The 27,524-nt window shown below is 41.5% G+C and overlaps 1 protein-coding gene across 1 annotated transcript in view; it reads right to left on the reverse strand.

The window, feature by feature from the left end:
* Nucleotides 1-27,524, reverse strand: part of CNTNAP5 (contactin associated protein family member 5) — a 795,339-nt gene that overhangs the window by 363,663 nt on the left and 404,152 nt on the right. The window contains exon 7 of the mRNA XM_042954126.1: nucleotides 27,318-27,461. Within this exon, the coding sequence (XP_042810060.1) occupies nucleotides 27,318-27,461 (144 nt within the window). The remainder of the gene's footprint in view (nucleotides 1-27,317; nucleotides 27,462-27,524) is intronic.

Raw genomic sequence — 27,524 nt, forward strand, 5'->3', positions numbered from 1 at the left:
GAAAACATCCCCACTGATGGCCGACTGACCGAGGCAAAGATGTCATTTTGGAAGGAGCAAAATCACAAACACTCCTCTAGCAAAGTTCAGAGACAGCAGTCCTTTTCCTCCTCTTTTTCTCTTCCTGAAGTCAGTATCCCTCCTCTGGTAACAAATTTGCCAGAGCAAGGCTGTACCCAAAGTTGGAGGCTATGCAGAAAGGGGAACAGTTGGGGGGCAGTGATGGGGTGGAAGGTAGAAGAGCAGGAGGTCATACCAATGTCCCTGTTCCTCCACTGGTTTACAATCCGATGTTGAGCTCAACCCAAGCCATCCTCTGAGTGTTCTATGGATCCACAGGCATGGGGATGGGGGCCTAAAGAAACTGTGATTCTCCTCTGATCTGATCAGTTCATTCATATCTGACAGGTCTGGGAACCCCCCTCCCTCAGACTTGCTTCATCTACTCAGTGTCCAATGGACCTCAGCTCAGATGCTTCTGAAATAGGCAAGGGGACTCAGCAAGCCTTGAAGGACACTCAAGTGTCCCGGCTAGTCTCTGGTAGCAAGAAATTCAGATAAATGCCTCAGGGATTCTCCCCAGTTAAGGTAAGGCCATGTGCAGTGATCAACACTGTTGACATGCTCGGGGAGCGGGACAACGTTGAAATGCTTTGAGGTGTCCCTGGTTCACTACAGGTCACACTCCTCCACAATCCTTCACACTGTCCTCGGTTGCCCTTGCCCTGGGGCAGCTGCTTGAGCTGTCCAAAAGCTCCCTGCTCTTAGAGCACAGCCCTGCTCAGTTCTCTGACGGCAAGTCCAAAAACAAACAAGTAGGAAAGAGATGGGAGTAGAATGGAAATGCCTGCAAGTGCGTGTTTCCAGCTCAGCTCCCCATGCCACAGCTGCCATGTGCCATTTCTGCGTATAATCCTGTCTCAGTCATGCTTGCTGTTGGCAGAAATGCCACAGTGTTGAGAAACATCTATACCAAACCCCACCCCCATCTCCCCAGTAGGGAGAAAGAAGAAAAAATCAGCTAAATGCACAAGTACTACTTTTGAAGTCAGCATGGATTATTTCATCTTTCTCAATAATGCCATTTGTGACTTTGGAATCCTTCTCAAGGCAGCATTTGAGGGAGTCCCCGCCATGATTTAGAAACAGCATGAAGGAAGGCAATTCACTTTAGAACAGTGTCAAAACAGAAAGTGGCTAAAAGTCTACAGATTGTATTCTACCCCTTCGATCTATCAATTCAACTTTCATTCCATCTCCCTCCCCACCGCCCTGCCAAGAAAGAAACTCCATTTCTCAGACTCTCTACTCCACTGCACATTGAATTCATTGGAGAATTCAAGAACCCTTCACGATTTCTCAAGCACTGTAAACCAATGTGCTTACACATAAGTTGTAAATGTGATCTTAATCCTTTGCATTAGTCCTTAAATGTACATTTTGACTGATAAGTACGGAGCATGCCATGACACAGGAGTGCACTGTGGCCAAATCTTCATGATAAATCGGCCAACCCTGGCTCTGTAGATGAGATTAAAAGGAAGTCAGTAACACTGCCACGGGTCCCTTTGCCCCCTCCCTAAGTTACAAGACCTGCAGTGTCCTTCATTGTTCAAAAAAGAAGTCACTCTATGTTGAAGAGGCTAAATCCTTGGTACCTGATGTATTTCTCCTGGCAACTCCACCATGTCCTGATTGGATGGTGACCCTCCAGACGCTGCCAGTCAAGACTGTGGTAAGGCCTCCCCAAGGCAACAACTGCAACAGGGAGCTGGAGCCCCTGAGTGAGGACCTCACTTTGTCCCCAGGATGGCAGTTCTTAGTGCCCTGTGCTTTCACGTTCATATAAGCCCATCCTCCAAAAGGTGAGATACCCAAAAATGCTGGAACCAAGATAGAGCAGGTAGCTGTCCATTAGAGACCCCCCAACAATACCTATGTTTCTTCTCAAGGATCCACCACGGCCTTTTCTTTAAAACCCTTAAAACACAGACGTTCCCACCCCACCTTTCTCACACAAGAGTGATCTCTGCAGATGGAACACCGAACTTTGAAACCCTAAAGATCTGTCCATAGGCCATATTAGAAAGACTTCCCATATCTGTGTAAAAACAGTGTTTCGTACCATAAACAACAAGAGCTGGCACTGTCCCCTGTCATGAGCAGCTTTACGGCCTCCTACAGATGGTCATGACTTGAAACCCAAGAACCAAGTTTGTGTCGGTGAAGAAAGCAAACTCTTTTCATTGATTCATCCTCCCCAAGGAGGCCCTCCATCCAGAGGGCAGAGAAGAATCTCCACATCACTAATTGCTACAAAGAAGCAGTACATGATCTCACACAAAGGAAGCCCATCCTAATCTGGAAGGTTACGACAGGCTTCCTCAGGGAGGCGACATTGGAATTGAGATTTTACGGAAGCAGAGGAGAAGCAAAGTGGAGAGTAAGGAAAGTGTTGTTATCTGAGTACAGAGGGAAAGCATTTGCTAAGGCCGGAGGCAGGAAGGTGTGTGGCATAGTCAGGGACCTACAAGAAGGTCAGCTGACTGCAGTTCAACAGCCAGCATGTCAGCAGGCAAGATAAAGTGGAAAGGACACAAAGAGACACAATCGTGTAAGCCTTTAGACCATGTTGAGCTACTAGAACTTGATCCTATGGAAACAAGACAATGGGAAGGGGGTGAAGGGGAAATAGCTGTAGAGTCTAGGATAGATGCATAGTCATATTGTGCCTCAGATGCATCCCTCAGGGGGCTGTCCTTAGTGCGTGGAGTGTATTGTGTGCAAAGATGAGAAGTCAAGAGCCATATTTCAGGAAGCTCTCAATCACAGTTAGTAGACTACAGCAGTGAAGTGCTTGTGGAGAGCTCCATGGAGAATGGCAAAGGGGGAGAGGGAGAAAAGCAAACAGGTATTTTGTAGGTCAAATTGATAGGAGGTGCTGTGCCGGCTGAAGGGGCAGGGAGACCAAGCATAGCTCCTACTCTCCTCCGCTTGAACAACAGACTTCAAGTAAGTAAGAGCAGAGATGGCCCTTAACTGCTGACTGACTGCCACCTGCCATCCTGGCGTCCACCCCCAGTAGAGTGTGAAGACACACTGACAGCAAACAGAAGTCCTCAAGTTGACCCATCCAATCAATTTGTATAGTTACTATGGCAACTGCCCCCTAAACACATTCCATGCCTTTCTCCCTCCACCAGGAATGGCTTCCTCAGGCATCGGCACCCAACTTCCCACTCCCTCCTTCTTGGGCCACATATCTGAGCCCCTTCTAGATCCCTCCATCCACAAGGTGGCTGCCATCTCCACAAGCTTTCATTGGTCTGTGTACCATACCATTTATCTACATATTTACACGTGTGTTACCATACATCTGCTACATCTCTTACACTGCCTTGTTGTAATTAGCTACTCTTGAATACCTGGCTAGGCTTGACACATTAATACATTTGTAACTGGGTACAGAACATCTTCCACTGAATTCTGAGAAGGAAGTAAAACTGTTCAATTTAGGGAGAAATGGCTTCTTGTCATAAGTATTTACTGGAAAAAACACATATTCTGTCTGATCCTTATTTTTGGCTACTGTACCAGGATAATAGTAGAGGGTTGACTTAGGATCAAATGAGGCCATGAGCAAGGTGCCCAACATTGTTCCTAATGGTGCTTTTCTGCTTTCCCAGGTCTGCCACTTTCTTGAGTGATCTGAGGTAAGTCACTTATATAGTCTTAGTTTTCTGTTTTGTAACCTGAAACCTTTGGCCTGGATGGTTCTAAGGTCCCCACTGCTTCCCATTCTTAGGGTCTCTGAGATGGAGTGCACCCACATCCTTATCATTTGTCCTCTTTAGAGGGGGGAACAGGAGTCATTTGGATGAGAAGTGTAGCCAAGTGTTTACATTTTAAAATACCTTTCTTTAGAATGATTCAGGGCATAAGGAAGGACACCTCGTCCTTCTACTAATTCTTTCTAACTGCAGGGAAGAAAGCACAAGCCTCCAGAGAGGATGATGTATATTACAAAAATAGTAAACAGAAAATGATTGTGTTTCATATTTTTAAAAAGAGGCCCAATATTTTATTTTATTTATTTATGTTTTTAAAAATGAGGCCCGATTTTGGGGCATCTGGGTGGCTCAGTCAGTTAAGTGTCCAATTTTGGCTTATGCCATGATCTCGCAGTTCATGAGTTCACACCCTGTGTTAGGCTCTGTGCTGACAGCTCAGAGCCTGGAGCCTGCTTCGGGTTCTGTGTCTCCCTCTCTCTCTGCCTCTCCTCCACTCGTGTTCTGTCTCTCTCTCAGAAATAAACATTAAAATTTTTTTTTAAAAATTAAAGAAGAGATCCAATTTTTAAAACCATACTTCACATGATATAACAACCAACTGACTGACTATTCCTCTCCTTAGTTCCCTCAACACAAAAAGCATCCATAAATACTTTACAAAGAAAATGCTGGGTTAACATTTCACTGCACCAGGATTTATGGTGTTTAAAAATTTCTTGCAGATAATAAAATAGGTGAAATTATATGTAACCTGCTTAGCTTGGTGCTGATCCAAGGGATATACAGTGAAAATCAGAAGAAAACAATGAACGAGAACACAGGTGCTGAACAGCTACCCCCTTTCCAAACGAATCCCCATCATTCTGCTACGAGATCAGAAGTTAGTGAAAAGCTGACTGAATTCCAAATAAAACCTATCCAACTAAAACCCTTGTTCCCTGGTGGAGGGGCCTGTCAAAAAGGAGATCTTACAGTAATCTCATAATTACTGTGGTCTCCTGATGACCTGTGAGTGAGGAATGTCTGTACATTTAAGTCTTTGTCACGTGACCACGGAATGAATCTGATGAACTGTCACACACAACACTTCTTGTCCATACAGAGGGACAAACTTCAGAAGATGCTGTTCTGTCATGGACACGGTGGAGGAAACACCATCAAGGTCTCAATGTGAGTGTGTAATAGATGGAACAGACTGAAACGCGCTGAATGGTAAGCTAATGGTCTCTGGTTTGCCAAACATTGCTGAATATGCAGTCATCGTCTTTTTCCCATTGGCCACTGGGTATTTTAGCCAGGACTCAGACAGCACGAGGCGAAAATGCCATGGTTCACCAAGGTAGAATAAGGAGCTAACAAAACTGAGAAGAAAGACATGAACAAATGACTTAATCTGTGCCTATTTCACAGCTGTATTATTGAACATAATCCTATGCTTATTTTAGATGAGGTCATGGACGTACATGACATGGTTCAGATCTTAGTAGCCCAAGCTAACTGTGCCCAAGTTTCTACCTAGGTGTTGCCTTTACCTTATCTCTCTGCTAAGGGATCCACTTTGTTTCAAGATAGTTCCTTACTTACTTGTGTTGGCTGCACAGACCACAGGTTATGGCTAAAGGGACCACCAGTGATGGAGTGCACATAGGCATTTTTCAGTTGTGGGCATTTTCTTCTAGTCAAACTTTGGCCAGTGATGACTGGCACCATCGTTTTCTAGTTGTCTTGATTTGGCAAGTGCCTTCTTTCCTGACACATTTCACTACCCAAAGACCTCTATTCCTGCCTGTGATAGTGATTCAAGCCATTTGGCTATTTTGTGGAAAGCACCAGAAAGTTATCTCCTGCTGCTTTAAATTATGGTCTCAAAGAAGTCATAGATACAAGGCATGAGAGGAGCCTGCAAGGCCAATGGCCTCTAACTCATTCCCAATCAGGCTGTTTGCCACTACTCCCTGAGTCTTTTCTAGGACTTCATTCCACCCACTAAATGCTGCTCACTACCTGACAATAAGGCCCTCACCTGGCCTGGAGTCAATGGGGGAGAGGAGGACAGAGGAAAGACACTTGCCAGGCCCTATTCTGGAATCTACTGGCCACCAGGATGTGCAATGGAACGGAGGCAGTTGGGATGCTGTGGTCTTGAACCTTGACAGATGATTGGAATGGTCCCCCATGGAGGTGGCAGGGAACTTCCCCAGGGCACATATAGTTCACTCACCCCCATAGGGGCAAGCACACACTTTCACCAAGCCTCTGAAGTGGGGGTGGGGTGGCGGTGGGGATTGGCTTTAGCTGGAAGGGTGGTGCGAACCAGAAAACCATCTACCAGATATGGGACCCAAGGCTTCTGGCCCTGGGGACACATAGCTGTCACTCATCTGAGAATATCTCTGTCCACCTCTGTCCACCCCTGCAGAAAAAGAGAGGGGAAAAGCAGAAAGCATTCAAAGAGTAGACCAGTCTTTATCTGTTGACAAGAAACCTGCAGTCATTGATGGAGGTAGGGTGGGAACAGAACTTGACCAAAGTTAGGATGAGTCTGCTTCTAGTCTGGGGAACAAAGCAGCAGTTAGATAAAGGGACTTTGTGAGTAACTAGGGGAGATGGAGATTGGTGACCAGTCTACTCCCACTGGGACTCTTCAAATGTCACAGCCAAGTCCTGGTATGTCCCTTCCTTTGGTCCTGAGATGATATGTCAGGAATGGCTGTCTTGCTGTACCAGAAAACCAATATTTTTAAAGTTTATTTATCTATTTTGAGAGAGAGAGAGAGAGAATGAGGGGGGAGGGGCGCAGAGAGAGAGAGGGAGGGAGAGACTCCCAAGCAGGTTCCGTGCTATCAACACAGAGTTCAATGTGGGACTTGAACCCACACACTGGGAGATCATGACCTGAGCCAAAATCAAGAGTCGGATGCTTCACCGACTGAGCCACCCAGGTGCCACCAGAAAACCCAAGTTCAGACCTCAAGGGAATAGAGCAAACCCATCCTGAGGTTCTGCTTACCTCAACTGGTTTTAGAGGATCCTAAATGTGCACTTCTAAGGGTTATACTACTGTGCTGAGCTGTTATTTACAAAGCATTTTCATTGTGGGTGTTTGTTTTGTTTTTAATCATCATCCAGACATCACAACACCCTGGTGAGCAAAAAAATACAGCTAGCAGTGCAAAGCTGAGTTTCAATCATGAGGCATCAAACAAAGCCAATCAAGCATTTATAAGCTGGGGGAAAATGATCTTGATTCAATCTAATTTGTGGGGAAAGATTTCAAAGCCAGTTCTTGATTTTCCAAATGAGAACAACCATTTCTAATTTGATTTGTCTGAGAACTCCCAGGACTGACTGGTGTGCTATCAGCAAATGTAGAGGAAAGAATGTTCTGTTAGCTAAAGCTATCTTTCTGATTCACAAACTTAGGAGGAGCAAGAGGCCAAATTTAGGGTTGTTTGTTTGTTTGTTTATATTTAGACAAAGATAAGCTCCTTTGTTTGTTTGTTTGTTTGTTTGTTTGTTTATGAGAGATGTATTAAATCATTCGCATGGGCCACGCTCAGTCTTAGTAGCAAGGACACAGCCCAGGAGACAGGCAGGCTCAGAACTTGCTCACCTGGAGCTCACACCGCACCGGGTGGGGGACACCGAACGTGTCATCGCAACTATGATTAGGTGCCAGGAGAGAGAAGTTGAGGTTGCTGGGACAGTATGTGAAATGGATTCACAAAGTACCCTTTGAGTTGGATGACAGGTGGGAAGAAGTGGGAGTGGGAACAGGATTGGTGTGAATGGTGAGAAAGAAGAGGAAGACAATCCTTGGGAAGAAAGTCATGATGCATTCTTGGAATTTAAGGGAGAGGAGATGCTTGGCATTAGGCTATGCAGGCAACATTTTGTTTCTGCCAAAGAAGGCCTTCAAGGATGGAAATCATGTTCCTTGGGTTTCATCTGGGGGATACCCAGGGAGAAGCATCTTTACTATTGAAAGGAATGTCCCATTTGTGGGTGTGCTGGCAAGTGGTTCCCCACATGGCCCTCTTCTCTGGCTTTCCACGATCTGGCTACATGTCCATATCAGTGAACAGGGACCAAGTGAGAGCCACATGCTGCTTTTGGCCTCAGACATCCACTCTTGACTCTGCCTCTCTTTTGCCCTCCACCCCACCCCAAGACTACTCGCTCCCAATTTCAGCTCCTTGGCTGTGGAGTCAGTGTTAGTTTTCTGCCTGTGTGTGTCTCTGTTTCTGGCCCCATATTCTATGCTTCTTCTCTGTGTGTCAAAGGTGAATACCCCGACTTGAGTTTCAGTTTTTACAAATAGTGGTGCTTTTCCCCTAGAAACAAACCCTAGGAGAGGTCCTTGCGAACTGTGGAGTAGAAGGGAATGACAAACCCATGACTAAACTGATAACCTCTTACTTTTAAGGTAGAAGACAAAGCTGTAACTCTCCCTTGAACACACTTGAATTTCTATTTCCAAATATTGTACAAAGCTATTTGGAAATATGGATCAAGAAGCTTAAGAATATTAATAATCCTTTTTGACACTTCCACTTCTAGAAATCTATTTTCAGGAAACACTCTGAAATCAAACCAAGATTTACACACTACGCAACCATTATTTATAATAATAAACCTGGCTCTAAAATTAAAAGAACAGTTATGTAAAGTATGGTATCTTCATATGACATATTATTTTGCCACCACTAATAACAATTTTTTATGGTAAGCACGACAATTGCTTTTACTACAACATCAAAAGAAATGAACAGGATACAAATTGCACGTATGAATCAGATAAAATATAGCTGTATAAAAATGTAGATATAGAACGGAGGCCCCTTTGCTAAATAGTGACTCCAGCTGGGTTGTGGAAGTGTGGTGATTTTTATTTACATAATTAATTTTTTCTCCATTTCAAATTTATTTGAAATGAAAAATTAATACTTTTTCTTTTTCTTAAAATTTTTTAATGTTTATTTTTGACAGAGAGAGAGAGAGAGAGAGAGAGAATGAGTGGAGGAGGGGCAGAGAGAGAGGGAGACACAGAATCTGAAGCAGGCTCCAGGCTCTGAGCTGTCGGCACAGAACCCAACGTGGGGCTCGAACCCACAAACCATGAGATCATGACCTGAGCCGAAGTCGGACACTCAACCAACTGAGCCACCCAGGTGCCCCAAAATTAATACTTTTCTAAAAGAAGTTTTAGTTAAATAGTTGTCCAAGTACTATTGGAAAGTTTTCACGACAATAATATTGTGGATTAGTAGCTGCTATCAAAGGCATCAGTGTGGATTATTGAAAGAATGGAATCTAAGCAGTGATAGAAGCAGCTGCTAAAACCCAATGACTACTATTTTTCAAATGATTCCCACACCTGAATAATTTCAGAATTGTTTGTCCCTTCTACTATAATCTTTAGGTTACATGTCTACTGAAGTAGGCACATGTAACAAGTCATTACAGCAGGACAGTCAAAAGAAGGTGTCGTGTGTGTGTGTGTGTGTGTGTGTGTGTGTGTGTACATGTCATCACTTTTTCCTTTTGAGTGAACTTTCTTGTACAAACTTGGCCCACAACCAAAGCAACTTTCTAGTCCACATGCATGCACATGGTGCTTTTCTAGACTAAATTCACGGAGGTGAGAAACAAATGGGCTTCGGGCATCCTGGGTAGAGACTGAAAAGCAGCAAGGGCGTGCGAAAGGGAAGTGCCACTACCTGGCCTGGAAAATGAGGCAAATTCATACATCGATAATGAATACATCATAAAAACCAGCTGCTCATTTTCCTCTATAAGGATTTAGAAATAAGAAGAAACGTATCTAATTCTGATTATCGCTGCTGTCTCTGAATAGACATTTTAAAAGTTTTCCAGAAAAGTAACTTTAAAAATTAGAAGCTGACACTAGATTACTCCTATTTGGGGTGGTGAATATCAGCACTAACAGAAATATAATGCAAGCCACACACGTAGTTTAAAATTTTGTGCTACCTATATTAAAAAGAAAGAAGTAAAATGAAAGAGATTAACTTAATTTTTAATTTGCATATTAGGTCATTTAACTCAATACATTCATATTATTTAAACATGAAGTCAATATTAAAATTGAGATTATATATTTTTTAACCTTTCCAGCTCATCTCAATTTGCTCTAACCACATTTTGAATGCTCCACAGTCGCACATGGCTAGTGGCTACCATATTGGACAGCATAAATCTAGAGTGCCGTTATAATGGTGATGATAGACCTTGACGCCAAAGTAGATTCTGCACCACTTTTCATATGAGAACTCTCCTATACTGACTTTTATTGTTCAAAGAGATTTGGGCAGAGATCCCTAGTTCCCTACTCAAAATCCATTCTCCTTGCCTTTCCTGTAGTGGATCTCCAATGAACTTGAGGCAACAATAGGCTCCAGTGGGTGGCTACATGTCCCCACTCCCTCTGCAAATCTGTGTGGCCAGGTGACTTAGTCTGCCTTTGAGGCATGACAGGGCAGAAGCATTAACTGGGACTTCCTGGAAGCCTCAAAAAGAGCTGACTCAGCCAGCAGGGATATTCCTTTGGCCTCTGCTTTTTCTCCTGTTTGGCAGCTTTGCACGTAGACACGATACCTCAAGTTCCAGGAGCTTACTGGGACCCTCAGGATAAAAGCCACAGAGCAAGTATGGCTTGCATGAAGGATGGAATGATCTGGGTCCCTAACTGCTTCCTGAGGCTTCTCATCCCAACGTTACTGTTTTGTGGAGAGGGCAGAAGAGCTTATAGATAACTGATACAAGTATTGCCAGTGGTCTTAGGATAATACCATTTGAAGCAATTGTAACGAGCTGAATTGTTCCTCCAGAATTCATATGTTGAGACTCTAATCCCCAGTATCTCAGAATGGGACTGTATTTGGAGATGAGACCTTTGAAGAGGTGATTAAGTTAAAATGAGGCAATTAGTGTGGGCCCTAAACCAATCTAACTGGTGTCTATAAAAGAAGAGGGAAATTGGGCACACAGAAAAACCATTTGCATGGAGACACAGAGGAAAGGCCACTAGAGGACAAGGTGCCCATGTGCGAGCCAAGAAGAGAGGCCTCAGGAGAACCCGAACCCGCTGACACCTTGATCTCAGCCTTCTCCTCTCCAGAACCTTAAGACTATCAGTTTCTGTTAAGCCAAGCCAATCTGTGGTGTTTTGTTATGGAAATCCTTGTAAACTCATACAGTGAGAGAGGGCTGGTAAATAACTCTCCTTAATGAAATCTTTGCCTTGAGAGGTATTTTAGAGATGATCTAAAGAATGTTTCTCAGTCACAGCACCAGAAAGAAGAAATCAACTGTAGAGTTTACCCAGCTACCTAGTAACCTGGTTGGATGGAGAAGCCTCATCTCCTGACTCATACAGTGAATCTAATTAGGTCATGCTGCTGCCGCTGAATTAGGGACAAAGATTATTACTGGAGGTAGACAGCCCGAAGATCATCCCTTTCTGAAAGAGAGTGAGAGAGAGAGAGAGAGAGAGCAAACAGAGAGACAGAGAGAGAGGCGAGAGGAACAAGAGATCCGAAGCAGAAGAAGGCTCTGTGCTGATAACAGCAAGCCCGAGGCAGGATTCGAACCCACAGACTGCAAGATCATGACCTGAGCTGAAGTCGGACACTCAACCAACAGAGCCACCCCTGGAAGGTCATCTTCTAATTCTGTATCTCAGGTGGCTAAAAGGTAGGTGGTGCCAATGATATCTTACTTATATGTGAAGATCACTAGGTATACAGAGGAACAGCCTCCCCTCAGAAGGTGCTTCCACCCTCCAGTGTTAAATAAGGAGACATTCTCACTGCTAATCAGACCCTGATGGTCTGGATTGGTATAATCATCCCAGCACAAATTTAAACAAATACTTATTAAGCATGTACTACCTGTAGTATGCTAGCTTCCTCACTGGGAATTCAAATGAATCCTTTCTCCTCTTACAAAAAAAAAAAAAGTAATTCAGTTATTCAACTTCTGTTGATCACCATTTTCATGATGTGATGTTACTTTAGCTAAAATTTAGAAACCCAGTGATTAGAGCAGGGTAGAAAATGTACATAACACATATCACAGCAAATGGACATGGATTTGGCATCAGAAAAGCCAGGGAGAGAGACTTCCTAGCCATGTAACTTGAGAAGTGACTTTAAGATCATTAACACTCCTGTTTCTCTCAAATAGTTGTCTACTTCATAGAGTGACTTCGAGGATTAAAATAGATAAGTGCGAAAAGCAGTTGACAGAGTATCTGGCACATACTAAATGCTCAGTAAGTTATTATTTTCATTACAGACTATGTTGATGACAAGAAAAACAAAAGAAGTTATATGAAAGAATATTCCTTTTTAAAAAAAGAAGACTGGAGGGCAGCCTGGGTGGCTCAGTCGATTAAGCGTCCAACTCTGGGTTTTGGCTCATGTCGTGATCTCAGTTTCATGAGTTCCGGCCTCATGGTAGACTCCGTACTGTCAGTGCAGAGCCTGCCTGGGATTCTCTCTCTCTTCCTCTCTCTCTGCCCACCCCCCCTCATTTTGTCTCTGTCTCTCTCACAATAAATAAACAACAAAAAAAAAAGACTGGAAAATCTACACTGGCATAGTATTTATGGTTGCCTTTGTTTGACGGGAATGCCAGTGATCTTTTTCTTTCTTTCTGCTTTTCTATATTTTACAAATTTCCTGTAATCTGTAAACATGAATTTTCTTGTGCAGCCAAATGCTCTACCACTGGCCTATACCCCCAAATTCTCTTGTGAAAAATGAAAATGAAATATCATTGTTTCGGCGAGCCTGTGTGGCTCAGTCGGTTGAGTGCCCGACTCTTGATTTTGGCTCAGGTCATGATCTCACAGTTTGGGAGTTTGAGCCCCACACTGGGTTTTGTGTGGACAGCACAGACCCTGCTTGTTATTGTCTCTCTCTCCCTCTCTCTCTCTGTCCCTCTCCCACGCTTGCTCTCTCTTTCTCAAAATAAATAAATAAACTTTTAAAAAATGTCATTTTCTAAGATACTTATTGGTTCCTATGCTGGTCATTTAATTACATCGCTGGGAGGACTATGACTCTTGTGCTTTCCCAGGGCAGTATCAGCCCTAATTGCCCCACATTTTTATAAAACGTGGGCCCCACTGCATCCTGTAAGGAGTATAAGGTTGTAGGGTTATCTGGGTCATGAAGCACTAAAATTGGACCTCTGGGCTATAAATGGCCGTACCCTGGTTATAAACACTTAATTTTATAAGTAAAAACATGGAAAAAAAAAGTCTGGATTGTCTTAACAGTTTTCCCCAGTCATCACACTGTTAAAAGTCTGGTAAAATTCACATGCTTTCTAGGTTCCTGGAAGAATATGAGATAGGTGCTTGCTACGGTTTCTGTGTGAAATGTTGTATTTGCCGGTGTATAACAGAATGACGAACATCCACCAGAGCCTCTAAAACTAAGAGCTTCTTCTGGGGCTGCCTGATCTTCCATTAACCTTGCGAAGCTACCATTGAACACTGCATCTCAGCACTGTGTTCCTGCAGTGCTCCCCCAAATCATACTGTGCTTCTAAGTTTTCACCATGGGTCATCCATCACTGAGGTAAACAGTGGGTTTTAGGGCATTCCCTCAGCCCCAAATCTGGTCACACAAGACATTTCTATCAGACACACCAACTGTGGCTTGTGGAGGCTGAACGTGTCCATTCGGCCTTGTTCTTCATCTCCGGGCACCTTTCTTAAAGGCCTAGTCGATCTATTTTTCACTTTTAAATTATCCTTATTATTTTTAAAAGATAACATGTTATTTAGCTACTGGACTCTGTGGGTGCAATGAGGACAAATATGAATGTCCTTCAAAGGGCTGTTTCCTTGGCAGAAGCAAGGTACTCTGGGGACCTTATATCAGGGAGGAAACTGAAGTAATAATTGACCACCATGGGGGAGAATGGATAACCACTTGGGCTGATGTAGGAACAGAATGGGGAGCTGAACTAGGACATTAGAGAAAAATGTGGAAACAAATGGCAAAGAAATAAAACTGTTTCAAAGAGAGAGAGTGGTGAGTTGCATGAGAAAACCTTTTGGTGAAATGTGAGAAGTTTTGTGAGAATTGCAGCACGTCAAATCCTCACCAGAGGGGTAAATTGTTCAAGTGATTCACATTCTAGTCTACCCACAGCACGCCCCAAACCTTCTGAGTATGAGAAATTCCTTTTAATGTAACAGATTACATGGACCCATAAAAGAGAGTAAGAGTAGTTTCACTATTTTCTACTGAGGCAGCAAGCAATGACACAGTTAAATAAATTAACACGTCCCTACTCACACAAGCCTGCACGTGTATTTAAGAGTTTGCACTTAAACCCCTGTGAGACATGCTATGCTTGCCCAAGGTTATGCCCAGGCGACATGAAACCATGAATATACACATGCCTCTGGTTTTGTCTTCCCTACCCCCTCTTCAAGATGTCCAGAGATGCGCCTCTGGTTTTTAGCGTGCATTTTAAAAGAAATAAAAGAGACTAGAGAGAGTGCCAGTTACCCATTTCTGAGTTTCAGCTCCAAAGCCACCCTTCTTTGGCCTGCTTTTGACACTGGAATTGGACCCTGTAAACATTTCTCACCTGAACGTTAGGCTCTGTCAGTAGAGGGCACTAGAGGGCCACTGCAAGGAGATTGCATTTGGGAGACTTTTCTGGGTTCCTGTCTTCCATGACTGGAAAGTCACTGGAGAGCCCCATGATTTCTCACAGTTGAGTTCCAGCTGTGCCCTCAGCTCACACTTTCCCCGTAGGGGGCAGCTCCCACAGGCAACTTCGACCACCTGCGCTGTCTGGCAAGTTTCACTGTTATCCAAAGACTGCCTGGTCCCCTGGTAACCTCCCTTTCCAAGAGGTGTGAATCTCAGCCTGGGAGGCAGGCAGGGGGAGCTCTCCTAGTCCCTAGTTCCTTCACAGTCTATTCTCCCTAGGGCCAAGAGAAACTACCTGATCTTTTTCAACTTGCTCTTTCTGGATCCTTAAGTCCTCTTTTGCCCATTTTAGCAAGTTAACCACCTTCTACTAGCTAACATTTTTTTAAATAGTAATAATAGTAATAATATACATATATACGTGTGTGTGTGTGTGTGTGTGTGTGTGTGTGTATCCTTTTCAAACAACCTAGATCTTGGCAGATAGAGATATCTTCTAAATCTTGTGACACGAAGCAAAGAGCTTCTCAGAAGCCATCTCAGCTGTCACACATGAAACAGATCCAGTGCCAGGTCCCTTCTTACCGAGGTCGTGGTGATTCAACGAGGAAAATTTACATAAGATTATTAGGAACTTACAAACACATGGAAAAGGTTTGATTTTATCTACCATTTTCCTAACCTAAAATACAATCTGGAGCTCCTAATTTATCGTCCATAGATAGACTTCAGGGGTATGTATGTGCTCCAGAAATGTTATGCAAAATAAAGTGTGCCCATAATTTTCATTATATTCTTCAAGGGGTACGTGTCTCCTAAAATGTTAGTAATCACTGACCTAAAATCTTTAGAGTTGTTCGTGTCGAAGGCCATTTACCAAACAGGACAGACATAGTCATAGGACTACAGTCTTCATGGGGAGCATAGAATGAGAAATGATGAGCAAAGTGGAGCAATAAAAATAATTATAACACTATTATTAGTTATTAGTGATTCAATGCTTATAATATCCCAGAAGTCACCATGCATCTATGAAGTAGATGATGCCACCGAATCATGATGAAGTAAAGTAACTTGGTCCAGATTCTGTAGTTATTATGTGATGATGCTGGGATTTAATCTCACTGCCTTCAAAGATTATACACTTCTTCAACACACAGTACCTTCCTTATATACATTTCAACACTATGAGTGACACAGAAAGGTATGTTTAGTTTGTGAAACTTACAACATACTTAAGGTCTTAAGTGAAAGGAGAAACTCTTGCAAAGAACTAGACTAGAATAAAACATTGTTTCCAAGAAATACTACATTCCACTGTGAGTTTCTGTGGCTCTGCCTTGAAATGCCTTCCTATCACCTCAGAATTATCTGAGATGTTTTTCCTCAAAACCTACCTCAAGTTCTTGTACGTTCCTGAAGTCTTTCCTAAACCCACTAGCCCTGTGACTTCTCCTCCTTAACTCTTGTAAAGTATTTTTGAATCCTGCCAATAATTTTCAGTGGTTGGGGGGTATGACGGCCAGAAGCACACCTGGCCTTACAGGTGGGAAAGCAGAGCTGTAGTCAAAGCAAGAAAGCAAGAAGCTATGAAACCGAATGGAATCATTGAGAGAACCACTGATAATCATTAGAGTATTCAAGGTGGCAAAAGAAACAAAAATATATGCCAAACCATTAAGGCAACTGAGAGGAGATGAGGAAGGGCGGCCATCAAAATGGTGGCCAGGAGAGCAGAAAGTATATACAAAGAGACAGGCAAAGTTGCATCGGCTTCTAATTCTGAGTTCTAAAACGGGACTCAATGCCCAGTATGTGCATACTGGGGCAGAGAGAGGCTTAAATTTTCCCACCCATTGAAGGCAAGTGTCATTTTCTATGAGCACAGTAGATACTCAATAAACTATATTTTGATAATGATGACTGATGATGATGAATCAAATGCTGACTTGTGTCATGCTGTATAAGTATGAGGGTCGCAACAAAGAAAGCATAATGGAGCTGAGTGGTGAAAGGTACTCTGAGGAGAAGGTGGGATCTGGAGTGGCCGGATGAGGCCAGCAGTCACAGCGTATTCGTCAGTACACCTTTCCCAAACCCATGGTGGATTCTGCTTATGGATCATAGCAACTTCTTCTATACAGGCTGGACTTGAATCCATGATTCTCCCTAGCCCTATGGTCCAGGGAGCCACAGACAACCCACTGGGGTTGACGCACGCAGGGCAGGAATGCAGTAGGTTCACACTGGTCTACCCTAATGGTGGTTCCATTTTTAAACTTCTGAAACTTCCTAATTATTTGCTATATGTCTACTGCCCTAAAGCTCCTAAGTGGCTCCCTGAAATCTACACTTGTCTGATTACCAGTTCTCTCTGGGCCTCCCCACAAGGCAGCAATTCAAGGGTCTGTGGTTGGCACAGCCTGGGGGCTCCAGTACTCTGTTCCATCTCTCAGAAGCAGCTGAATATTTTGAGGCTCATCCTGATTCAGAATGTCAACCCTACATGTGAGTTTGGAAAATGATGGCTGGTTTGGGGCTAGGTCAGGGAAGAGCTGAAAGTAAAAATGAGCTCAGCTGGTATGGGAGCAACATGGGATGAACAGGTTTAGAGCAGGGTATGTACATAGTGAATTCCAGAAACACTGAAGCATCTAGGCTTGGCTAGAAAAGAGCCAGCATTGAGGAGAAACTGGAGGAAATAAACTTCTATATATTGGAGCAGCTGATTATGAAAGATTCAAAACCCAGGCACAGAAGCTTCCATCACGGAATACAAGAGCCACTGGTCACAGAGGGTTGAGGGAGGCAAAAAAATCCCTGTGCAAGACTCATAGCCACCTCCTTAAATGCAGAAGGAAGAGCCTGGAAGCGGGACGCTGGCACTGGACACGCTGAGAGCCACGGAACCAGTGAGGAGCCCCTGCCAAGACCACAGCCATGTCGGTGTAAGGGAGTTAGGCTGTTCCCAGACATTGCTTCTGCGGCTCTTTCCTCCTCTGGCCAAAGGCAAGGGTTCTGCCTCAATGCCCGTACATGGCAAGAGATATCCCAGAGAGATTTATTTGTCAATTAGCAAACCACACAGGGGCCATTTCTGAAACACCTCATTGGTCTTCAATTCCCAAGTAAGCGGTGGTGCTATTCACGAATCTGCCCAGCCTTGTATTTTTTTTTTTCACTTTGACGTGAAAGTCATTCAAGGCCCCAGGAAAAAATAGATGTATAATAAAAATGAATAAAAGCTGATGGTGTAGTGCTTTCCAGAAGAAAAGGAAGAAGACTGTGAATGACATAGCCATTGCCTATATATCATTGACTTTCCCTGGTCCTGGGCAAAAAGCATCTTTCAGTATAAACTGTGGATAACAATGTCTGTCCCTGTCTGTCTCTCACAGAGGTCCCAGGGACGAAGGAGTGAACACAACCACAGGTCCATATGTCACCCCCCTTTCCTCTCCTCTGGCATTAGCATTGTGATTTGTGGCACCATGATTATCTATAAGACAGCTCTCTGAGACAATACGTCTTCAAGTGAAGGTACTAACATTGCTGGTGTTGTGGGAAAAAAAAAAAAAAAAGAGCATTAAAACACATGCTCAGCTCATTAGCTAGAAGTTTTGCATAGAAGAAGAGAGCCCGAGTTGATTTCAAGTTTCATTTAGACCCAACTTCTTTTTAATTTTATTTTTCTATTGAAGTATAACAGTGTTCCATTAGTTACTGGTGTAAGATATAATGATTCTATAATTCTATACATTTCTCAGTGCTCATCAATTTAGGTGTACTCTTAATCCCCTTAACCTATTTCATCCATCCCCCCACCCATCTTCCCTCTGGCAATCACCAGTTTGTTCTCTGTATTTAAGTTTGTTTTTGTTTGGTTGGTTGGTTGGTTGTTTTTCTCTTTTTCTCTTTGTTCCTTTTGTTTCTTGAATTCTACATATGAGTGAAATCATATAATTGTTTTTCTCTGACAGACTTATTTCACTTAGGATTACACCCTCTATGTCTATCCATGTTGTTGCAAATTAACCACAGTCTTTTAAATTCATTTGAATACTCAAATGAGGGGCACCTGGGTAGCTCAGTTCCTTGAGCATCCGACTTCAGCTCATGTCATGATCTCACAGTTCATGAGTTCGAGCCCCATGTCAGGCTCTGTGCTGACAGCTCAAGAGCCTGGAGCCTGCTTCAGATTCTGTGTCTCCCTCTCTCTGTCCCTTACCCGCTCATGCTCTGTTTCTCTCTGCCTCTCAAAAATGAATAAGCGTTAAAATACAAGTGAATATTCAAATGAATGGAAGGTATAAGGTGGAACCCACAAGGATAAAACGGGGGGGGGGGGGGCAGGTGGAGGCTAAACTGGAACAGACTTTAAACAATTGAGTCAAAAATCCATAATCGTTCACCCAATAATCTTCACTCCTGGTTATCTATTCTAAGTGTTCATGGGGTGCCTGGGTGGCTCAGTCCGTTGGGCATCCGACTTCAGCTCAGGTCATGATCTCACGGTTTGTGGGTTTGAGCCCCGCATCTGGCTCAGTGCTGACAGCTCAGAGCCTGGAGCCTGCTTTGGATTCTGTGTCTCCCTCGCTCTGTGCCCCTCCCCCACTCACACTCTGTCTCTCTCTCTCTCAAAAATAAAGATCAAAAAAATTTTTTTTAATGTTCAGAAAATTATTTTTTCATTATGTTTGTTTTCTCCAAAGACACTCTGGTGAGTTAACGTTTAAATGATGCTTATACAGAGAAATTTTTAATAAAAATTTTAAAGATATAGAATATATTTTAAGAAAAACATTAACCATAAGAAGCAAGATATAAAATTGTCAATAAAATAACACCTATGCTTTATAAAATATACATTTAAAATACAAAAACAAAATACATATAGATGAGAATAGTGTTTTCCTCTCTGGCTTATTGTGTGTTTTATTCTGTATATTCCAAATATCCCTAAAAATATATAGAAATGTATATTTTTAACATTCTAAAGAAATTTTAATGACTTCATGTAATGATTTTACCAGATGAGCTCATGAAAATCAGTCATCTTAGAAAAAAACAAGTCATAACATTGATTTAAGGTAGAACAATTTCAGGGAGAAAAACCATTCCACTGTTAGTTTCTTTTTCTTAACTTTTAAGTCATATTATTCCTCATATGACCTTGAAACTAATTTTAATGTGCCCATGAAAAGAGAGGAAGCAACTTCTCTGGAAGCTAATAATTTAGCAATATTTTTTCCAGGGTATGAGGTGCATACGACACAGAAGCAAGTAATGTGAATGTCAGACTGGTCAAATGACAGTGGAAGATAGCGGGAAAGTGCAGAGAGAAGACATGATATGTTAGTTGCTTTTTCAAGTGATTCCTTCCATCAAGGGAAAGTATCATTTATCACAGAGCATGCTCACAGAGATGAAACATGATCCCGGGGACAAACTGAAGAGATTATAGGCTTCACCAGACACTAGGGACTTTTCTCTGAGCAATTTTCATAAACTTCTGGGTCACAGGAAGGTAGGACAAAGGTTACCGTCAAGGCGCATGTATACGCCTGTGCGTGCATATACAGAGGTGAGTGCGTGTGTGTGATCTCATGTGCACACTTATACTTATCTCTGAGTGTATTTTCTTGGATTCAGAGCTGCAAGAAATAAACAACCATACTCCAGTGAGTTTCGTGGCAGTAGATACAAACAGACGATAAATTTCATAAAAGCCTGCTATTATTATATATCCGTATGCCTGTTATACTCAAGTCCACGGGGTAACATCTTTTTTATATGCCTCATTTCAAGGAAGTCCATCACTTGATCAAATGTGGACTAGAGATGGCCATTCAATTTTCTCAAATGAATGACATGAATAAGATTGGAATATATTTACTCAAAACCCACTTCACGGTTCATACAGTTTGGAAATAAACTAAATGTCAGATTCAGGACATAGAACCTAAGCTGTCACCAATCTACTTTTGTTATTTGGTGGGATCACAGAATACAAAACTACATGTTTAGGAATGTAACTAGTCTATCAACCATTATGTTACTGTAGGTGCTGGGTTCAGAAGACTGTGCGGCTTCCGTAGCAGATAGCTGAGTGGAAGACATTTTGTGACTGTTCAGCAATTGCAGCCATGAGGTTAGGAGATCATTATATGTGCTCGCTATTGCTATCACCCATTCAATTCCTTAATTTTAATTATTTGTAGACAAAGGCACAAAAGTGAATTGACATGGTCAATTAGCCCCAAAGTCAATTCTATATCTATAGTCCTGCTACCAAAGACCAAGTAAAGTAATAAGACCATTTCTGCTATGCTCTTCCTTTAAATGAAAAAAAAAATCATTTTAAGACCTATAGTGAAGTGGGTTAGACCTCAGCCAACATCCCAACAATCACGTTACTCTCCTTGCCTCTAGAAGAGGGGATTAACACTCGGAAAGCAGAGCTCAAAAAAAGGCATCATTTCTTATGAAGTGGAGGGTATGAAATTAATCATTTTCAGGAAACTAGCAGGGCAATATATTTCTTATATTATGTATATAATCATCCACATTACAGGTACTGTACACACACTTCAATGGACCATTTACTTTCTGATTGTTTATTATATGGTGCTGTATTAGCATAGTATGAAAGATTTGAGGAAGAATAGTGAGGTATTTTTTATGTCTACTTTAAGCTGTTAGTTTTACTGCATTTCGGGATGTAGAGAATCGTCTTGTAGTCAAATCGAGCCATAAAGACTAAATTGAATTATCCCCATGGAACAGCTGTTAAATCTCCAGGGAGTGGGCAGGTCCCACAGAAAGGAATGACAAATTGCAATGGTGATACTCACCGAATGCCACTTGCTAAAGAGGTCTGTGCTGCATGAGGCCAACACAGATGCTTCCTTGAGCCTTGAATCACATTTTATAATTTATGGGTAATATCATACCCTTGCTACCTAATGCATTGATTCCATGACTCTCCTGCTAAACTCTGAACTTTCCAAGACTTACTAGCTGTGAGAGAGTCTGTGAACACTGGCAAAGGACAGAAGTGCCACCCCTTTCAAAAGCCCTTACTTAGCACAGCAGTGACTTAGTAACCTGGAGCCAAGCTGATTCTGTAGCTGATACTGTGTCTTTGGGGGAAAACTTTAAGTATGAGTAGGGGAATAAAGGAGTTTGTGCTTGTAATTAACAATGCAAACCATTCCTTCCCTCACAGCATTCCTAAAGGAAAAAAGACTAAGTATATAAAGGTGCGTGTGCGCGCGCGCGCGCGCGCGTGTGTGTGTGTGTGTGTGTGTGTGTGTGTGTAGTGATATGAAGTGAATTCTCACTTAAGCAAGGTGATGGAAGCAATTTTGGATAAAAATAACGTTTTATTTCCCCTTTAAATTTTGAAGGTTAAAACTAAAGGCTGTCTACCTGCAAAGTAAAACAGTTTTCTTGGGATTTTTTTTTCCCCAACTACATTAGTGCTAAATGGCTTCCTCGTGCTTTGTATTAACAATACCGCCAATTAAACTCTCAGGAATGAAGGACGCTACAAAAGTTTCAGGCAACTTGGTAAGTGCTAAAGTAGTTTAAAATCAACACAACATTTATTAAGGTTTTTGGTAAATCATTCGCCCAGAAAAGGAGATGATGAAAGCTTCCAATATTCAGCAATTCATTTTTTTCCTCTGTGTTATTTCTCCTTTTCTTGCTTTGTGTAACCAGTAAATTTTAAATATATATCATCATTAAAGATGTTTCTAACATGTAATATGTATGCATATTTCCTTTCTGGATACTGCCATAAGGATTTTAGTTATTTATATGTAAGTCTCAGGCTCGCATACTTTTTTTTTCCAATTTTTATTTCAATTCTGGTTAGTTAACATATAATGTAACACTGGTTTCAGGAATAGAATTTAGTGACTCATCACTAACCTATAACACCCAGGGTCACATACTTTTGAACCTGTTTATGAACAATGGGACTGAACATGCTATTATTTTTTTTTTAATTTTTTTTTTAACGTTTATTTATTTTTGAGACAGAGAGAGACAGAGCATGAACGGGGGAGGGTCAGAGAGAGGGAGACAAAGAATCTGAAACAGGCTCCAGGCTCTGAGCTATCAGCACAGAGCCCGACGCGGGGCTCGAACTCACAGACTGTGAGATCATGACCTGAGCTGAAGTCGGACGCTTAACTGACCGAGCCACCCAGGCGCCCCTGAACATGCTATTATAAACGCCTGTGTTTCACCATGATCTGCCAACTCTTAGAACAGCAGAAGGTAGTGTCCTGCCTTTTAGACGTGTTGACGTTGATGACATTACTCTAAACTAAATTTCCAGTAGCATGTGATCTTACTACCAATAGGCAGATTGAACTTAAAGGAAGTGGTATATTATGAAATACTTAATTAGTGGGGATGGGGTGGGCATGAATGTGTTCACATGGCTCAAGTCCCGAACTAGACTCAAGAAAAATATCATCAGCAATCTAGTACTTAGGTCAATTGGGAGATGGATATACTGAAGTACATGTGGGTAGGATAATTGTCAAGATTCCTGAGCATAAGCCAAGGATGGATAAGCAATGTCAATGGATCTCTTAGAATGAGAGTAAGAGGATTAACCCCTTCTTAGCACCAGCCTTATTCTTCAAAACAACAGGAGTCCGAAATTTGGCCCAAGCCTTTTAAAATACTGGCAATCTTAGGGCACATAGGTTGCTCAGTCGGTTAAGCGTCCAACTTCGGCTCAGGTCATGATCTCATGGCTCATGGCTTCGAGCCCCACATCAGGCTCTGTGCTGACAGCTCAGAGCCCATTGCCTGCCTTGGATTCTGTGTCTCCCACTCTCCCTGCCCCTCCCCTCCTGGCACTCTGTCTGTCTCTCTCTCTCAAAAATAAGTAAACATTAAAAAATAATAAAATATTGGCGACATCTAACCCACTATGATTCCCTTCAAGCAAATCTATCTCATACCCTCAAATCCAATGGCCACTTTAGGAAATGTGTTACTGGGGCACCTGGGTGGCTCAGTAGGTTGAGCACCTGACTTTGGCTCAGGCCATGATCTCACAGTTTGTGAGTTTGAGCCCTGCATCAGGCTCACTGCTGTCAGTGCAGAGCCTGCTCCAGATCCCCTGTCCCCCTCTCTCTCAGCCCCACCCCCCACTCATGTTCTCTCAAAAATAAATAAAACAAAAACAAACAAACAAAAAAATAAAATGTACTACCTGTACAAAATCCAAAAACCCAAATGAAATACAATATTCATTATAAGGTATACTTATCAAGGGGAAAATAAACATCAAGGTCATTTAAGACCTATGGGTTTTCCAGATACTCCACTAGCCAGATCACAAAGAGAATCAGGTTTGGCCTGTCTATGATACAGTGGCCTACTCTTGTCATGGGATTTAGGAGTATCAGTTTAAAGGACTTCCACTTCTGGAAAAATGGAGTAGTATAATTTTCTCTATTTCTCCTACTAAGTACAAATAAAAACTGCCAGACATTATGTATGAAACAAACCTAAGAAGACTCTGAATGGTTGAGAGAAGAAAGCATGCATAAGGATCTTGAGACCCACAGAACAACAGTGAAAGTTCCCCCAGATTTTTGGTTTTTTGCTTATTTACATCTAAGACTTGTTGCTGAAGCAGTCAGCAACCTGGAGAGACAAACTGGTGCAGATCAAAAGTGAATCCCAATTAGAAGTTTGCTCTCTATAATCAAAGAACCAGGAAAGGAACGGCATAGTAAGACAGAATTATCTTCAGACAATAACTGCTCTATGCCAGCCAAACACCACAGAAAAACTGTGGCCCTATTCCCATTCATTCATGCTGCAACAAGATGTCAAAATTCCTGGCCAAGGCTGTGTCAAAGAAGACTGATTAGCAAGCTGGGACTTTAAGCCTTGTCAGAGAGTAGCAAGTCTCTACCTGTAGTATCAACTGAAACCACATGTGGGGTAGAACTTGGACTGTCTACCCCCACTCAGCAGTTAGAGGAACCATACCCATCCCCTGTAGGGATGGTGTAGAAGACGTCTTAGTGCAGAGTCATGACATTTATCACAGTCTAGTAATAAGAAGGGCGCACACACACACACACACACACATACACATTGTAATGTTAATGGATGTGCCATGAAGAATAGTAATGAGGCTTTCATACATACCTCAGCCAGGGAGAGCTATCACTTAAGTGTTAGTGGAGAGCTGGAACTTTCATCCCTCTCCACCTTACCCTTAAGAGTCAATGGGTGCTGAGCGGAAAATCTGGACTCTACCCTCCCCTAGCAGAGTGGAGGTAATATCTCCCTCTCTACTACTGCAATATTGTCAGAGGAAGACAGCTAATAGAGCAGGTTTAAATATAATTCATCATAGTATAATCTCTAAAATGTCCAGGTTAAAATAAAAAAAAAAAACTCTTGTCACACCAAGAAACAGGAAGACATCAAATTGAATGAAAAAGACAATCAACAGATGCCAGCACTGAGATGAGAAAAAATAATGTTAGAATTACATGACAGGTATTTTTAAGCAGACATTATAATAAAACTCTTCCAAGGAACAATTAGATATTTGAGACAAGTAATAAAATATAAATATCCAGTAAAACACAGAAAGTCTTAGCAAGGAAACAGAAAATAGAGACAAATGAAAAATTTAGAACTGAAAAATATAGTAACAGACATAAAAATAATTAACAAATATGTGCAGTAACAGAATGAAGGGAATGAGGAAAGAATTAGTGAACTTGAAGATATGACAACGGAAATTACCCAGTTTGAACACAAGACAAAAGAGCTAAGAAAAAAAAGAATATGAACAGAGGATTAGGGACCTGTGGAATTGTAGTAAAAGATCCAGCATTCATATTTGTGACATTCAGAAAGGAGAAGAGAAATAGAGGACTATAAAATACTCAAATAAACGGCAGAACATTTCCCAAGTTTAGTGAAAGACAAGAGCCCACCAATTCAGGAGACAGAATGAAATCCAAACAGGGTAAACCTAAGGAAATCACACAATACATAATGGTCAAACTCGCAAAAACTAAAGACAAAGGAAAGATCTTGAAAGCACTGAAAGAGAAATGACAGCTTATCCATGGGGCAAAATTTTTTAATAATGGTGGATTTTTCACCAGAAACCATTGAAGCCAGAAGGAAGTGGCTCCATTCTCAAGGCCTGAAAGAAAACAGCATTCAACCCAAAGTCTTATACACGAAGAACATATCTTTCAAGGATGGAATAGCTACCAACACATTATAGATTGAGGGAAAACTAAGAATTTGTCATGAGCATACACTTCAAAAAATGGCAAAAAATGATTTTTTAAATAGAAATGAGATGATAAAAGAAGAAATCTGGAAAATTCAGGAAGGAATAAAGAACAACACTAAGCAAAAATAGTAAAACAGATTTTTCTTCTTCTTTTGAGATTTCTAAATTAGGTTTGGCAGTTGAAGCAAAATAACACTTATTATGATTCCAGTTATATAGATAGGAAATAATAATTAAGAGAATTATATAATAAACAGGAAAAGGTAAAAGAATATAAAGGTAGGTAAGATTTACAAACTCCACTTAAATTGGTGAAATACCAGTAAACTGTCATAAGATGCATATTTATAATACCTAAAGAAACTACCAGCAAAAAGTATACACAGAGATGCATTCAAACACTATATAAATCAAAACAAAATTCTAAAAGTCATTCAAGAAAAACACAGGAAGGTGGAGAGAAAAGAGAAATAAAAAATGGAGGTAACAAACAGAAAACAAAAAAGAAAACAGGCATTTGAGCACCAACACACCAATAATTACCATTACATGTAAATGGTTTAAATACACCAATTAAAAGAAATTGATGAAGTGGATTTAAAAATAACTGTACTATTTACTGTCTACAAGAAAATCACTTCAAATATGTGATATAGGCTGGTTAAATGTATGCAAATGAAAAAAAATGACATTTCTTATAAATGTTAATCAAAAACACTGAAGAGTGTTTATATTAATATCAGATAAAGTAGACTTCAGACCAAATAAAACAATCACAGACAGAGAAGAACATTATGTAATGACAAAATGGCCAATCCGCCAGGGAGACATAGCAATCCTAACTGTGCATGTACTAAACAACAGGGATACAAAATATATGAAATAAAAACAGAGAGAAATAAACCAATCCACAAATATAGTTGTAAATATCAACACCATTATTGAGCACCTACTATATACAAGGCAGTCTGCTAGTATTGGGAATGCAGTGGCGAACAAGAAAGAGACCGGTCTGACACTCACAAAACTCGTAGTCTATTCGGGAAGATAAATATTAGTTAATTAATTAGAAAATTATATAACTTGCTAGCATGATAAATTCATCAGAGGCAATCTCAAAGACAAAGGTTTAAGCCCTCATTCAAAATTTTAATACAAATGATAAGTAGAGAAATACATAACTCTCAAGCTATAGAAGTTAACAGAATCTGCGGTTCTACTGTTGCATTTCACAGAGATAATAAAGACATTTATGTTAACACAGAGGAAGCTGCAAACACTACCCACAGCTGGACAGGAAAATAGAATTCTTCAGGTGCCTCTCATGCTTTGTTACTCCTCATAACGTTATTCACACTGACTCGATTCCTGCATTTTCTGTTGCTCCCCAGTTTCACTTGGGAGGCTGATAGGACCTCAAAGTGTGTAATATAAACACATTATAAAGAGGTTCAGGATGGAAGAAAGACTTACTCCAACATGTTAGAAATCACCACACTGAGAAAGATGTTAACTTACCACCGTGTAGATCTGATGCTTTCGTCTTTTAGCCAGGTCAATTATGTTTACTCCATTGTAGTAAAGGTTTTCAATACATCCATGGAAGTTTTTCTTTAAAAAGGTTCCAGGTTTTCCTGGTACTGGAATTCCTCCAAAACTAAGCTTTATGAAGAGAGAGAGAGAGAAAAAATCAACTCTTAGTTATAAGCCCTGAAGGAGTAGGAA

The sequence above is a fragment of the Panthera leo genome, chromosome C1 (assembly GCF_018350215.1).
Source record: "Panthera leo isolate Ple1 chromosome C1, P.leo_Ple1_pat1.1, whole genome shotgun sequence".
Taxonomy (NCBI): Eukaryota; Metazoa; Chordata; class Mammalia; order Carnivora; family Felidae; genus Panthera; species Panthera leo.